At 37.5% G+C, this 15,999-nt stretch overlaps 4 protein-coding genes across 4 annotated transcripts in view; 3 read left to right on the top strand and 1 right to left on the bottom strand.

The window, feature by feature from the left end:
* The first annotated feature begins 8 nt into the window (after positions 1-8).
* Positions 9-1,517, top strand: LOC108103182. The gene is made up of 3 exons (XM_017208568.1): positions 9-239; positions 291-365; positions 419-1,517. The coding sequence occupies exons 1-3, from the start codon at positions 64-66 to the stop codon at positions 753-755; spliced, it is 588 nt and encodes a 195-aa protein (XP_017064057.1). The 5' UTR covers positions 9-63; the 3' UTR covers positions 756-1,517.
* A 479-nt stretch (positions 1,518-1,996) lies between these two features.
* Positions 1,997-2,574, bottom strand: LOC108103183 (40S ribosomal protein S28). The gene is made up of 2 exons (XM_017208569.2): positions 2,269-2,574; positions 1,997-2,204 (listed from the first exon to the last, which is right to left on the bottom strand). Exon 1 carries the CDS (start codon positions 2,484-2,486, stop codon positions 2,289-2,291), a length of 198 nt encoding a protein of 65 aa, XP_017064058.1. The 5' UTR covers positions 2,487-2,574; the 3' UTR covers positions 1,997-2,204; positions 2,269-2,288.
* A 1,118-nt stretch (positions 2,575-3,692) lies between these two features.
* LOC108103139 (translocon-associated protein subunit alpha) lies at positions 3,693-6,208 on the top strand. Its single transcript, XM_017208511.2, has 2 exons — positions 3,693-3,903; positions 4,575-6,208. Exons 1-2 carry the CDS (start codon positions 3,840-3,842, stop codon positions 5,417-5,419), a joined length of 909 nt encoding a protein of 302 aa, XP_017064000.1. The 5' UTR covers positions 3,693-3,839; the 3' UTR covers positions 5,420-6,208.
* Positions 6,209-6,730: 522 nt separating this feature from the next.
* The window catches only part of LOC108103140, a 52,111-nt gene continuing 42,842 nt past the window's right edge, over positions 6,731-15,999 (top strand). The window contains exon 1 of the mRNA XM_017208512.2: positions 6,731-7,142. The gene's annotated coding sequence lies outside the window, so the exon portion shown is untranslated. The remainder of the gene's footprint in view (positions 7,143-15,999) is intronic.

Raw genomic sequence — 15,999 nt, 5'->3', positions numbered from 1 at the left:
TTCGAACAGCTGATCGAGCTTCATACGTTTTGGTAACTAATTTAGTTTTGATGTACTGCCACAATGTTATTGCCACCAGATCGCGTGGAGCACTATAAAACCACTTTGGAGCCAGAATTAAAGCGCTTAGCCACCAGCATCAGGAATTATCTAGCGCTGAGAGCGGCAAAGACACCTGAATTGTCAAATCAAGCGAACCGCTTGTGGGAATTATGTCAACGATACCGATTGGTGAAAGGGTAAAAAGTTAATAAAATCAAGTTAAACATGACTAATATGCTTACTTATAGAAGTAACAACCAAGCAGCCACTTTTGCCCTGCTCTCTGTGTGCCATGATGTTTACCAAACCCTTCGGGACAGCATGTAAGTGGCCTAATCCCCGCCAGAAATTTATCTCATTTAATTGGCTTCTATAGTTCGAAACTAGTTGATGAGCTAGTGCAAATATCCACACAAGTAAATGATTTTGAGATGGAGTGCCTCCACTTAAATCAAGAACTCAACGAAAATAAAATCCCAGATAGTTTAACACAGTCTCGGAATTTCATAGAGGAGTCCCTTAAACTGCTTCAAAATCAGGTCAAACATCTGGAGCTCCATCTTCGCCAGCTACAACCCAAGTTTACGCCACCAGAATCCTCTCTGGATGCCTTTAAATCCGATCTCCAACTGCCGGAACACGCAGAAGCGCGAATTTACCTGGGACTGGCCAAAGTCGAAAGATTGACCAGTTTTCCACTGAGTTTTAAATGATAAATGGAAAAATATACCTTGTTTATTAATCACATGATACAGGAATTTAAAATTTCCGTGTATTTGGACCATAATTAATAGAAATTTAAGACGAGATATACCCATCAATTAAAATTATATTATTCTTATTATACCCTTTTCGTATGGAGTAAAAAACTTTGTAAAGTCATAAAAACTACCGAATGTATGCCAATTTATTACTCTGATTTTGGCAGATTCGTATATAACAGTGTGAAAGTGAAATTATATTGAAATTGTAAAAAATGTATCTGAAAAAAGGATAAGACAACTAAGTTTTATTAGTTTTTTATCTTTTCCATGTATAATTTTGTATGGTGTATTTGTCTGTTTCTACTTATTTACTACCTATAAACAGATATAAGATTATATCTTTAAAACTGGAATACCATTTTATATGTGCAGAGCTGGCTAAGACTATGCTGATTAAGAATATATATACTTAATGTAGTTATAAGTCTGTATTGTAAACTTGTGCCTAACATTATATACTCAGCTCAGGTTTGATTGATATCATATGCGCAAGTTAGCTTTGAATGAATAAATATTATATTATCTAGTGTAGAAAGTATGTGGTTTTAAGGCAAACATGCCTTCGATATAAAATAATTTAAGAGGAGATTAAGATACCATTCGTGAAATTTAAAGCCATGAGTATCAACTTGTTCTAACTTGTAAGTAATTTGTGCAAACGTTTTCTAAACGTAAGTTAATACAAATAAACTTATTAATGCCCTCACAAAATCACGTTCTTTAGTAGGAAACACCAAATTTGTCAAGAGCATTGATCAAAATCTTTGCCTTTTAATACTTTGACATAAACTAACTATTTGTTCATTCCATGACATCTTCCTCGTGTTTACACGAATATAATTTATAGCAAGCAGACTGCTTATTTTGTACTGATAACTTATGTTTTCATGAATTCCAATCAACGAAAAAGGTTTAGTTTTTAATAGAAATCCAGTGACACAATGACACTAAACCATTTTAAAGAAAACCCTCCATGTGCTTGAACAATAATTATAGTCATCCTATACACGAAATTTTACAAACAAAATCTTTGTTGATCTCTAAAGAAACAAACAATTTTTGTTAATTGATAAAGAAATTGGCTTGAAAGCCACATTCCACTGGCTTTTGGCAATTTTCACTAGGCACTCAACAAAAACACAAAAACAAAAAATAAGGTCCAATAAATGAAACCAAAACACAGCTTTGAATGGTTTTTCTTTTTGTTACAAAGGCGCTCCAATCCTCTCGAGATTTATTTAAAACACATTTTTGCTGATTTCTGGCGAATTAGGTGTGTATTTTCATTTGTTTATAACGAATATGCAGCAGCCTCCCACGGATATCTTTGTATTTCCCTCCGCTTTTCCTCCCAGAAAAAGCCGCGTGCGAAAACAGTGTGTGTGTGTGTGTAAAGGTCTGTAGAAAAACAATGTGATAGTTACAAGAAGGATTTAATGGGAGTTATTTCAGGAAGTCTTACCATCTCGAGGTGGTCGCCAATTAGCGCAGCCTCCTGGCTTCGCGTTCAGACTCCAAAAGGGTCAGAATATCGCCTTCGCGGACTGGTCCCTTCACGTTACGGATGATCTGACGGTTCTGCTCTCCGAGGAACTCCACTTTCACCTGAGTACACTGACCCTGGGAGCCGGTGCGACCCAGAACTTTCATGACGCGTGCCCACACAACTGGTTTGTCCATATTTAGTCGCTAAAATCGCTAAATTCGCAGAGAATTCACGTGCAAGTTGCGCTTCAATTGACAGCCGCAAGCAAAAAGGAAGTTCAGCGGTTATCGGTGCGGCGACGTGAAGTTGGCTGCGTTTCGGATGACGCGATAGGTGCGATAATCGGCACTGTCAACTATCGATTAGGCTATATCGAATAAACTGGCTATAAAAAGCTAGACATAGACTTCGTGCTTATAATTTAATTATAAAAATATAATAAGTTTCTTCAGAAGTTAATAAACCAATGTACCAAGGCTAGACAACAGCAAAAAAAAATGAACATATAAGGTCGTCTCACATTTTGAAGTTGATTAAGAAGATAAAAATAGCTTAGTGCGTTAATAATAATATATGCTTTAATATACTATACATATATCTTAAAATTATCAAAGATTAAATTTTAAAATCTGCACAGTTTTCTCTTGTTTAATCTTTGTTTATTTCGGAAGAAGCATAAAAATCAAATAATGGACATAAAATACTAAATACTAAATTACACATCATTCAAACTGCAATTGTTTTATTAATACCCTTTTCAATTTATTTTTAAGTACAATTTTTCAAATCTTACAGTTCTTGGAAAATTAATGTTTTTACAATATAGTATTTATTTGTTTCTGTATATGTGTAAACAAATCCGATAAATATCAAGTCTTCCAAGCAGCTAAGTTAAATATAGATAAATATCGATATACAGAAATAGTGCTGTTAAATGCCACTAGGTTCAATACGAACCACAATTAGTTTTGACTAATAAAAACTCTTAATTCAAATTTTATTTTTGCGGTAAAAATATTACTTAAGGTTTTTTGTTCTCCAATATAATAAAATGTCAAATCACGACTGTTGACAGTTGTTGCTTTTTGTAACACTACCCGGGCAGACAGAGTTGTCGATGCGTCGAAATACTTACAAAATAAGTAAACATTTAATTTTATTAGTAAATTCAAACATAATGCAGTGGTATTTAAAATCTTTTAGTACAAATTTTATTGATGGCTTTGAAATAGGCTGGGTATCAGGGGCCTAAATATTCGATCATCTCGAGATTATGTGCTTTAGAAGCGATTGCCTGGCAACCCTAGACGTGGCACCACGTAGACATTTGACAGTGAAAGTCGTGCCGACTTCGTGTCACTTCGTGCCTCTTCGGCTAGTGTTTTCGCCGCTACTCTTCGCTGCTCGTCACTTTTTCATTTTCACTCGATCGCGAAGGTTGTGTGTGCGTGCGTTTTCCCCAGCCAATTTCCCAGCCGAATTTCCGTGTGTGAGCCGCGCATTCAACTGCAGCCCATTCCGAAGACGATAATAAATAACCAAACAAGATGAGGCATTTGATGTTCCTAATGCTGATGGTGCTGCCCATCGTCATCTGCACGTTCTCGGCGCGTAAGTAGCTCGCAAAATTGGTTGCCCCCACCGATAAATAACAATCGTTCGGTGGGCGGGGGTACTTCAAACGTCTACGTGGCACTGTGCCGGGCGCATCCGCATCTGCTACGTGGAATATACTATACTTGGCATTGCAATCAACCTCAATCTATCGTTATCATCATATTTCGGCGATTTTCATTCATCTTCAGTGGTCAAAATTTTCGTCAGCCCATCAAAACTGTTGAGTTGGCATGAGCTATCGCCCTCTCGCTCTTACTCGTGGTTTTGCGTGGCTTCAATGGCTATTATTTCGGTTGTTTTTCAAGATCCAACCTTCAAATTCAACACAATATTTTTGTATATGGTATTCATAAATATTGACAAGTTTCACAAAAATCGGTTAGCTATATCCCACACTTGCAGTACAAATGACCTCTTGTTGGCGGATGGCTACTCCATACCAAGGTTCCACATTCCATTTCAAGATTCCAAGTTTCTTCTAAGTCTTATATCTATAGTACTATAGCTGTATACTATGATATATCGGTTTCCAATGTCAAGGTTATCATAGAAAAATCACTATACATTGGAAATGTCTAGAATCGGCATTTTCATTAATTTTGTCTAGTACTGTATACATGAAGAAGCAAATCACATATGTTATAACATTATTTTCTCTTTTACAGCCAACAAGTTCGGTGCCTATGCTGCTGAGGCTGTGGAGGACGACCTGGTGGACGTGGACGGTGAGGAGGGCGCGGTAACTGGCGAAGATGCGGAAGCGGACGAGGATAGCGACTCGGGCAGCAGCAGTTCGCCAAATGCGGACACCTATCTGCTCTTCACGAAACCCTTGTACACACCTGGACAGCAGCTGGATCTGCCCGGCGGCAAGCCCGTCGAGTTCCTGATTGGATTCACCAACAAGGGTTCCGAGGAATTTGTGATCGAGACGGTGGAGGCTTCTTTCCGCTATCCCATGGACTTCAACTACTTCATCCAGAACTTCTCAGCTGTGGCCTACAACCGTGAGGTAAAGCCTGGATTCGAGTCAACCGTTTCGTACACCTTCTTGCCCTCGGACCAATTTGCCGGCCGTCCCTTCGGACTGAACATTGCCTTGGCCTACCGTGATGCCAATGGTATTCAGTACAACGAGGCTGTCTTCAACGAGACCGTTCTGATTTCGGAAGTTGATGAGGGTTTGGATGGTGAGACCTTCTTCCTGTACGTTTTGTTGGCCGGCATTGTTGTCTTGCTCCTGGTTATCGGACAGCAGTACCTGCTGGGCAGCTCTGGCAAGAGGAAGCGTGCTGCCGCCAAGAAGGTGATCGAGACCGGAACTGCCAACGACAGCACCATTGACTACGATTGGGTGCCACAGGAGACGCTGCGGGCGCTGCAGAAATCGCCGCCTAAGTCCAAGACGCCCAAGACCTCGCCGAAGCCCGGCAAGCAGGCCAGCCCCAAGCCGGTCAGCCAGCAGAGTCCCAAGCAGCGCAAGGTCAAGCGTTCCGCTGGTGATGATTAAATCTAATCTGCTCAAGACTGCACATATCCCAACAACAACAACACCAATAACGGCAGAGGCAACAACAGCAACATCAGCGGCAGCCGGAGCAGCAACAAGCAAACCCCATTTTTTCATCCTGTAGGGAGCAGAGAGCATAAAGTTTCGTAATTAATTAGTTATGTACATCATGTTCGATCATTTCTAGAGATACTATCATTTTTTTTTCGTCTATCACGAGATTGTTAGTCTTTAAACGAATAACGAACCAACGTTTCCACAGATTTGTTTTAGAATTTTGAACTTTGAAATGCCCAACTGCACATACTCCAAACACAAACACACAAATACAAAAAGATATAAAACAAAAAAAAAAACAAACCAACAAATATGAAACCTAAAGAAATTCCTTTGTGAAATTGTCTTCGTTTGTTGAAGACACATTTGTAAAGAAAGAGAGATAGGGAAGAGCAGCTTAGAGAAAATGAGTCCTCGAACTATAAGGAATATCGAGCGATAATGGATAAGAAGACCGATTGATTGATTGGTATGTAAGACAAGAAAACCTTCCAACTGTACGATAAATTCAAATTAGTCCTATTATTACAAATCAATTGATAGTCCCTTGTGTTTAATTTTGCGTTTACCCCCATCCAATTCCGATCGTGACTGTAATTCTTTTTCTGTTAGGAACGAAAGATGTTGAAGTCAGTTTTTTTAGCTAGAGAAGTCGCAGGAAGTCGACCGATGAATAAAAAGAAATTTTCTTACGACAAAAAAACAAAATAAAATTTGAAAAAAAAATTATAATTGTATTGTCCTTATTATTTGAGATAAGAGTTTTCGGGCAAAACATTTTCTTTAAATGGAGATTTTTGGTTGTTTTTTAGGGAGTAATTGGGATTTAATTAACTAAAATTACTTCTAAAACTATTGACTAGTGCCCAAAGACGAAAGAAATGATGTTTATTTGGTACAAAAAGTGCATTAAATGAATTAACAAAAATTCTAAACAAAAAACTTTAAATATAAAAATGCTAAAAAACCCTTTTTCTACTATAAGACTATTCAAATATATTTAAAATATATATTTGAATATATTGCCAAACTTTTCAAAGGACTTCTGGATATCGGAAAACACTAAAGCGCCATCTGTTAGCGTATACCGAGGATTTACTCCCTGAATTTGCATAAGCTAAACTTTCTTCTTAGGCGGAGCTTTCGCCGCTGTTAGCATTTGGCAATTCAACAGGCCAGTTAACAGAGCTGTTAAAGACATAACAACTTGTTGTCCTGCCGCTGTTAAGGATTCGAATCGGCCATTCAAAGTCATTCGTCAACAGACTCTCGTGCGGTTCGGTTCTCAGCCACAGCCTCTGAATTCTGCAGCTCAAATCACAGTCGAAAGTCACTAGTCACTGGTCACTACATCAACAATATCGCAAAGTTACTGCTCTTGTCGGGTTTTCGAAAGATTTTCGAAAGTGCTGAACATATATTTTTTTTTGGTTATTGTGCTAAGCTAAGAAATTAAATACGTATATATATATATAAAGAGAGAGAGAGAGAGAGATAGCTTTGGCAGGTGAGCCAACAGCGTTTCGAATACCGTTTTTCAAATCAAGAAACCACCGAGCCGAAGTGAAAGTGTGTGTGGCAAATATTTGAATCCCATTTGCGTTCCGAATCGGAGAAGGATTTAGCGGAGAAAGCTTAAGAGACAGAGAAAACACCGTTGTCAAAGGTGAGTGGAGTGCTTGACAAATGTAAATATGGCCAATACCTTAGCAGTAAGGCACAAATACCGACCTAGAAACACAACAACAAGTTACATGTTGCGGTTATGTTTACCAAAACTAAAAGCCGAAGGTTTTGGGATTCGAAAAATGTGCTTTCAAAGGGTTTGAGACAGGAAAATGTCAAAATTTGTACACTCTCTTGGTATTAAAATAAAATATATAATAATTTTCAATCTAATTAAAGTAAAAACTAAAAAAATTATTTATTTTTAATGATAAATAATTTTTTAGATTTAAAGGTTTGGTTTTCTATGGGTTTATAAATAGTTAAAGTTAGTTATAGGATGGGAAATATTAACTTCAGAATTATAAAACTTAATAACTATGCTTAAAAACTTTGATTTTAGTAAATTTTCCAATGTAGCTTATTGCCAATTCTTTAAGAATAATATAAAAAGGGTATCTTTATGAGGCTTAAAAAATAACACTTATTTACCGAACTTATTAAATACTTTTCCAATTTACAAAAGACTCTTTTCGGAAGATTGTGATAAATTCGTAAGCAATTAGAAGTTGCTTTGGTGGAAATCTGAAAAGAAATATTTGAAATATCCTTGGCGTAATGTAAGCAATGAATTCATGAATGTCCTAGTAGGTGCCTGCACATGTTTGCTTATTTAGCCCAGCATTTGTTTGTCTGTCAACAAAATGGTTGACTTGAATCGAGTCGAGTTGAGTTTGGTTTGGTTTTCAGGCAACTTTGCAGGGCAGAAGAAAATGAAGTGAATTAATTACCTCTTCGGGCTTGAATTCGTAATTAATTCGCTCTTGTTCTCCAGCCCGTCGTGCGGCTCCTTCTAATTCGACTTATAAATCATGTTGGCTGAGCGTTGGAATTAGAGGACCGTAGTAGAGAAAGGTGAGTTCCTTTTGATGGGATACCAATTTGAAATGCAAAGACATTTTAAAGTCCTCTCAAATCTGGCCAACAAGATTTTCTGCTTAATAAATTGTCTCAACTTCTGCTCTTCTTTTGTTGTTAAATTTCTAATTTCTGTTACAATTTTAATAGTTACCTTATTTTGAAATTTATATTTAATCTCTCTTTTTTTGAGAATTTATTATTTTGAATGAAACTTTAGCTGGCAATGTGTAAACTTTTTAACGAATGTGAAATAGTTTTATCACAAAATAAAAGTTTTCGCTTAATTGGAATTTAGTTTTGCTTAGTAAGCTTGGTTTGGTAATGCATAAAAATAGTTATTAAAACAAATTGGGAAAAACTACAACAAATTAAATTACTTTCAGAAAAGTTTTAAAACAATTTTATATAATAGGCTTTCGGATTTAATATTTGTCATTTATTATCCCAGAATATGTCTTGAAATTGTTTTAAATTATAATTTATAATAATTTTTAAATAATTTTCGAATATTTTTAAAAAGTTACACACAAATACAATAATTAAGAGACTTTAACTAATCCAGTTTTCCAGTTCGCTCAATTTGGCCCAAAAAGGGGTGGCTGTCATTTGTGTTTATTTTGGTTTTGCTTCTGTCTTGGCTTTGTTTTTTTTTTGGGGAAAGGGGAAAGGGAAGCAAATAATTTTCAAGCAATTTTACTTAATTGCCTTTTGCAGATAATAAATCATTTTCTTTGCAATTTGCGCCGACATCAAAAACCCGCACTTAAGTGGAGGTCTCCGCAGAATTCAGCCACCTCTCATTTTTGTTTGGCCTTCGGTCCCTCTACTCAACCCCTTCCGCTAACCCATCCTTGCCATCCACCACCTCACTTTCACTTGCTGCTCAATCAGACCTTAAGATGGCCTTAGTTGGTTGCTCCTTTTTTGTGTGACGCTATCTGCTTTTTGCTAATTAACTTGGCTTGTTGCCTGTTGCCACAAATACACAAACCAGCCAAAAGATATATCCCCAACACACACACACACACACACACAGAGAGACACATACTTAGAAAGAGAAAGAAAGTGTGGCTCACACATATACATAGAAAAAGTTGAATAAGCTACGTTTTGAATTTCTTTGGAATTCGAAAATCTCATTAAAATGTTCGCCAAGTCGCAAGGAAATGGGGGAAATTCGAGCGGGGGGCAAACCCTTTCGCCAGCCCCAAAGGAAAGGTGTGTCCTGGTCCAAAAATTGATTGTAGTTGACATTTTATTGTTTTCTTGGGTCTATTTACTCGATACTCTGTTGAATAACATGGCTAAAAATGTGAAATAAAAGGTTAAGTAAACTTCCCTTGCTTGGCCTTATTTGCATAATAATATGTGAGGTGGAAAACCAGAAATGAGATATATTTCTTGGCTCTGATTAAAGGAAAAATCTCAATTGGCTTAAAAGGAGAAAAAGAAAAGAGATAAAGAAAAGCAAATATAGAAGGAAAATGTCGCTAAAAAAAATGTATCAAAAAGTGATTGAAAAATGGCCTGCAAAGACAAGAAATTAAGAAAGAAAAATCGATCGGAGAAACGAAAAGAAAGCTGAATGTTAAAGGAAAATTCTGAAAGAATAGGAAATTGAAAAATGACTGAAAATAGGAAAAAAGTGAAGGCAAATTATGAGATGAGAAGGAAATTGCAAAGCAGCCTAAAGAAAATCTATGAAAAGGAATTGTAAGATGAGGAAAAATGGCCAGAAAACCATAAAAACAAAATACATTTTCTTAAGACTAAAAAATCAGAGTACCATCATAATAACTTAATTCGTAGATATATTTCTTTTTAAATAAAAATTCTAAAAAATATATCAACTTACCTAATATTTACACACCCAAAATCAAAATATAATTAATCCAAAAATGTAGCAATTTCTGTTTGCATTTTCTCCCCCAAAAAATGTTGCTTTCTAATTTTATAAAGCCTGGATTTTAGCATTATGTACCGCACTGTAGTCTATTTGATATATGAAATTATAATTGCATTTGCATACTGGGCGGCGGGCTGGCACCAAAGCACAAAAGATTTCCCAAAATACTCGCAGACAAAAGTCCCCCAGATGGATCAACCTCATCCTCCTCCTTGTCGTCTCACCTATGACCCTCCCCAAATCCCGAAGCTCTCCAAACATGTGCGATGACAACATTTTCCACACCCGAAACAACAATGAAAAATGATAATTAAATAACAACTAACACGAGGAATGTGAAAGCTGGGGGGGCTCCTGGAGAAACGAGGTGCGAGTCAAGGGTTAAGGGCTGAGCTTGTAATTCACTTGGCTGACCAACTAAAATTTCTCCTACCGAAAATTGTGACTAGGCACTTGTTAGGGCTAAGAGGAAAGCACTGTGGAAAACAATTTTCACAATGAAATGGATGGAATTTCTAGATCGAAATAAAGTTTGCGGCTTTTAAGATTTTATTATTTGTTAATTAGTGAAGCTAAAAAGTGAAATAAACTAAATTTTGTGAAACTAAAAAGAAGATGAAAAGTTATTTCTGTGTGAAGAAAAAGTAAAGAAAATGTATTAATAAAGTAGTTTAAAAAAAGTGTTAAAAAAGTCAATATTAATATGATATTACTGTACTTACTTTCCAGTGTGGCAAACTGGGTAATGTGGGGTTAAGGCTGGCGGAAGAGCTGGGTGTTAAGGGGGCTTCGGAAGACCTACAAGTAAAGTGGAGTAAGGCAGCGTAAAGTTAAGCAGAGACGACAACTTTTTTGTGCATGATAACGACAACAACACATCACTAATGGCCATGTATGTATGTATAGAATGACTGCTACACGTGTGCGCCTGTCTGTGTGGCTTTCTCTACCCCCACCCACCCCTGCACATGTGTGTGTGTGTGTGTGACAGGCGGCTGTCATTTGTAATGCGCTACGCAACAAGAAAAAGGAAAAACATGGGGACGACGGGCGAAGCATGAAAGGAGTGGCAAAGAAAAACGAAGGGGAAACTATTTCCCAACATTCGGATTCCTCGTGAGCGGGAAAACGGTAAAACGGAAAAACCTCCTAATGATACAAATGCGAAAAACTGGAATAGTTGAAAACAACAATTTGGTGTCGAGCAACCGAAATGCTAACCAACCAAAGCCACCCAAGCCTTAAACAACTTTTGACATTCTAAACAAATTGGATTGGTTTCTTTTCTTTGTAGCCATTAAGTAAATGATTTTACTTTGTTTTCCCGCTGCTAACGATGGGCTTTTCCCAAACAGTTTTCTATTTTTAATTAACGAGGTTATTGTTGAAAATGCTAATATGATTTTTTGATGTTTTTTAGTTTATTTTCTGAAGATTACAATTTATTTAGAATTTCTTCAACTTATTTTTAATCTCAAATGCAAATGGTAAGAGAACTTTGATAACTTTTAATGAAATGACAAACTAATACATTAGAGAGATGGATTTCTGTTTCTGTTTCCGTTTAATGCGAGTGACTTAAATACGAGTGACAAAGTCAGCTTAATTCGAAAAGTGCTTAAAGTGCCTTTCGACTATGGCATGTCGACGCCAGGCCCTGGATATACCCTGTTGAATTCCATAACAAAACAGTAAAATATCATGTCTCGAAACAATAACTCACACAGACACACAAACACACACACACAAACACACTCACACACACATACACAGTGAGAAAAGCGGGTAAACAATGGCATTGCCTGGAACAATTTCAAAGCCGAATGGCAAAAGAGATACGACGTTGGGGAGGGCGAAAGGAATTGTTGTTTGTCACCGCTGCCTTTGCTGAGCGAGAGAGCAATATTCATAAATTTTTGAAATAAATGTTTACAGACACTTTGCACGATTTTCTGTATGTTTCGTTTTTTTTTTTTTAACATTTTTCTCCTCCCCCACCCGCCTTTTGTTGTTGCGCAACGCACTTGATGCAGATGAGATCTATGTTTGAATGGCGGCAAAAATGGCTGTGTGTGCGTGTGCTAGTCTAGCTCATCTGCATAGGTGATAGGTGTGCTGGCAGGATGGCAGATAGTTCATTTACTTATTCATGCCCCTTCATTTGCATCGAATGCGGCTCGGCCTGTCCGCCAGAGTGTTCACACTTTCCCCCCCACACACTTTTCACGGCTGTCACATCGAATCGCAATCAGTTATCAGTCGGCAGTTCCGCAACTCGACATCAAATTAAGTCGTCAGCATGCCAGACATTGTTACCTTGACTTTGGCAATCGTTGATCAAGGTTTGTGGTTATGTTTTTTACTAAACTGTTAAGATACAAATTGCTTTCGTATGATAAGTTATTAAAAAGAGTTTCACTGTTTTTGGAAAAGAACTCAAAGTTCGTATATTGTTGCATACTTTTCGGCTAACTTGAAAATCTATTGAAATAAATTCAAGCAATTTACTATCTTGTAATCCCATTTCGTTTGTTACTCCAGCTTGGCCCCCTTACTCATTTTCACTCAGTCTAATCTCTGGTACTTTTTCTACAAACAAAGTGAGAGTGGGAAAGCTCAAAGGGAATTTCTGGGCGAGCTGTGTGCATATTTCATAGGGATTGCACAACGAGAGCAGCGCAGCATCAATTAAACACTTTTCTCCCATGGCAAACACAAAACTGAAAATAAAAAATAAAAAAATACAAAAAAAAAAATAAAAATAAAAAGCAAAAAATAGCTAGTTGTAGCGGTGGCAGCAGGATGGGTAATAAAATATTTACAAAAAATAAAAGTGCCGGACAGCAAAGTGAGCGGCTCCTTCTTGTTAAACGAAGGAGAACGAGCAGGATGGCGAGACCGAAGAGACGGTGCCACTTGCCGAAGTGCCCTTTGCCAGCGGTGTTGTTGGGTGGTGGGACGTGGCAAGGAGAGGGGGGGGAATCAATGTTCAAGTGGACTGAGCTGCATAAGTGCATCCGTTGAGCACTGCTCCTTGAACATTTTTTAGCTGATTCGTTTACGCTATTTACCCGACTTCCACTGCCAAGTGCACAATTCTGTTCCACTTTTGCTACCCTGTAGTTGTGGCAATAAATGGGGAGACTACAATATAATGACGGGTGTAATATTTTAACTTAATAAATTCCCATAAAGAAGTTTGAAAACAAAAACGAAACATTTACGAATAAAAATGAAATAAATTTAAATAAAATATCTTAATGCCCTGCAGATTCATATTCCTGCCTAATAGTAGGTATCACAAAGTCTATATTTTTCAAATTTGTTGATAGTTTTGCGCCCAAAGTGCTAGCGGAGTTAATTCGATTAGTTGAAGGAGACCGAGGAGGAACTGCAGGCAATGCAATCCATCTGTAGCCTACTTTTTCGGGCAGCCTCATTACAGTAACATTTCCATTGGGCTTTCTCCTTGATGGAAAACCTAAAACTTGATTTGTTGCGAACATTTGGGGGCCAAACTTGATTTGTAGCTGCGCCTTGAACGATTTTCATGGGAATCCCTGGCTGGCTAACTTTAACAAACCGCCCTGCTACACTTCCTGAATTTTCCCTTTTATACCAATTCGTTTTTGGCCAGATTCTTTTATGGGCTTTAAGTGGCCATTAGTTTTCATTTACAAATGTTTTTTTTTTTCTCTATATGTATATAAATGGTCAGCCCGCAGTTATTTGCTTAACTTCAAACAAAAGTCTGTCTGCAACGACACCAATTAGCCGTCGAGAAGGCTGAGGAAAATGGGAGTTTGGGCTTAATTTGCCGCTCTGTAGGTACTTTCCTTTTTTTTTTTTTGGGCTTGCCTGGCCCTTTTTTAATTACACGACGTGTGTGTGTGGCAGAGTGTTGGTGAGAGTCCTTGTGCGGCTGCCCAAATATTTTACGCTTGATGTGGCAGCAACAAAGGCAATAACTAGGCCCGCATTTCTGTTTCTGGCCAAAAATTGGCTACTAACTAAGAAAGAAAATGGGGAAAAATGGGTTAAGAAAATGATCGTAGATATGGCACATTTTTGGGTTAAATTAATTTATCTTTCATTTGTTACTTCATTATTGAAGCATTTTTAGTGTTTTATAATTTTATATATTTATGCAGGTTTATTTTTTTGTTTATTGTTGAATTTTCATTTTATTTGGTATTTTTGCTCCCCTTTTCTCACTTGTGCTCAAAGAAGTGTGAACAAGTAGTGTTCTACTTCTACTTTTTCTTCTTCAGTCGAAGTGTTCTTAAGTTTAAAGGATGCTTAACTTAAGCAGAAAGATGGCCTACAAGACTAAACCAAAGTTTGCTTGAATTTTTGATGTTATTTTTAATCTTTTTTAAATTATAAGCAAAAGTTTAACCAAAATGGTTTTTTAAACTTCAAGTAATTGGTATTTTTATCAGAATGCCTCATCAGCTTATCCAACTTTCTCTCACTGTACTTATATGAAAGGTCCTTTCTGTGAGCTCAAAGCTGGGACCTTGATAATTTGCGACCTCGAAATTCCACACCAGCAACCAGTTTCTGCCTCCTTTTTTCAACTCGTTAAGCTGGGGGCGTGACACATCCCTCAATGGGATCAGCTTTTATGTGATTGTGATTTTTTAATTGCTTTGTTTGGCCCCCAAAAACGAGGGGGGGGGGGGTTGTGTTGGCGCTTAAAGCGTTAGAAGAGGACAGCAAAGGATTAAATTGTCCGACTGACAGTTTAAAGTTGATTTTTTTTTCAGCCATCTATTGTCATGCGTGCAGCAGATAATCAGCTTATTACAATTCATTTTCAGTGCGTTTGTTTTCGTTTTCTCTTCTTTCTCCTCCTCCCACCACCTCCTTTTTTTTGCATCCACAAACAATGGTCTAAATTGATTTTAACCCCCTGCAGCCCCCAGGGGGCTGGCTGGCTGGCTGGCTGGCTGGTTCGTTCTGCCCACAATCAAGGCTTTGCAAATATCAACTTGCAACTTGTTTGCTCGAAACTTTCATTGAACATTGCATACTTATGGTAGGCGCATTGATTGGCTCTAGTTGTGTAGTTGCCCACCCACACTTCCACTCTCTCTCTCGCTCTGGTGGGAAAAGCAATTTCCATGAGGGAAATTGCACAATGTTTAACTCTCGGCGGGCCTATGCGGCGTATGCTTGATACATGCTACTTGTGCTTACAACTTATCAAGTATACGCCGCATGGCCAAAGGGTGTGCTGGGCGCGTTTTAATATTTTTTCTAGAAACATTTTTATTTAAAAAAAAACTCATTAAATCTCTTAAGAAGTATCTTCCGTATAAGTTTCTAGCGACTTCATAAATGTATATTTTAAAATTCTCAAAAAAAAAAAAGAACAAACGGATGAAGTCTAAGGCTTAGTATTAAATTCCCGGCTATCTCGCTTAAAACGAGACTGCTTTTTTTGGGAAAAAGCGTAGGGAAAATGGCGGAAACATCCTGCCTTATGGGTCCGAAATTTGCAGTTTGCTTTTGTTCCGTCAAGTGCATTGAAAATCTCTCGGGTTGCCGTCAGTCTATTGCCTCCCTTCCCTACTCCCTACCCCCGCAACCACCGTCCTTCTGGTCCTTTGCCTTCCACTGCATCCCATTGTCCATCCACTTTCTCCTTTGCTTGCCAGCTAAACGAATTTTATGACTAGGCTTCCGGTTTCTGCCATTTTTTGTTCAAAAACTTTTGAGAGAAGCGAAAAAAAAAAACGAATTCAAAGAAACTGGAATTAAAAAGAATTATGCACAGCTTAGCGGTGCTTAGTAAACTCGGAAAATCATATAATAGGATTATAAAGTTTTAACAGAAAAAGGCATTTCGATTGCCTAAGTTTATAAAAACTATTATTGCGTAACAAGAAGGAGTGTTATGGTGACTAGCATTACCCTGTTAAGCTAGTTTTTATATTCGAATCAAAGATATGCATGCCTAATCCCAACTTTCTAGCTTCTATAGTTCTTTTTTTGATATTACGAGTAAAGCTAAAATATTACTCAG

Source organism: Drosophila eugracilis, unplaced genomic scaffold (genome assembly GCF_018153835.1).
Source record: "Drosophila eugracilis isolate 14026-0451.02 unplaced genomic scaffold, ASM1815383v1 contig_649, whole genome shotgun sequence".
Taxonomy (NCBI): domain Eukaryota; kingdom Metazoa; phylum Arthropoda; class Insecta; order Diptera; family Drosophilidae; genus Drosophila; species Drosophila eugracilis.
The sequence above is the reverse complement of the archived record's forward strand: the minus strand, read 5'-3'. Positions and strand labels throughout refer to the sequence as shown.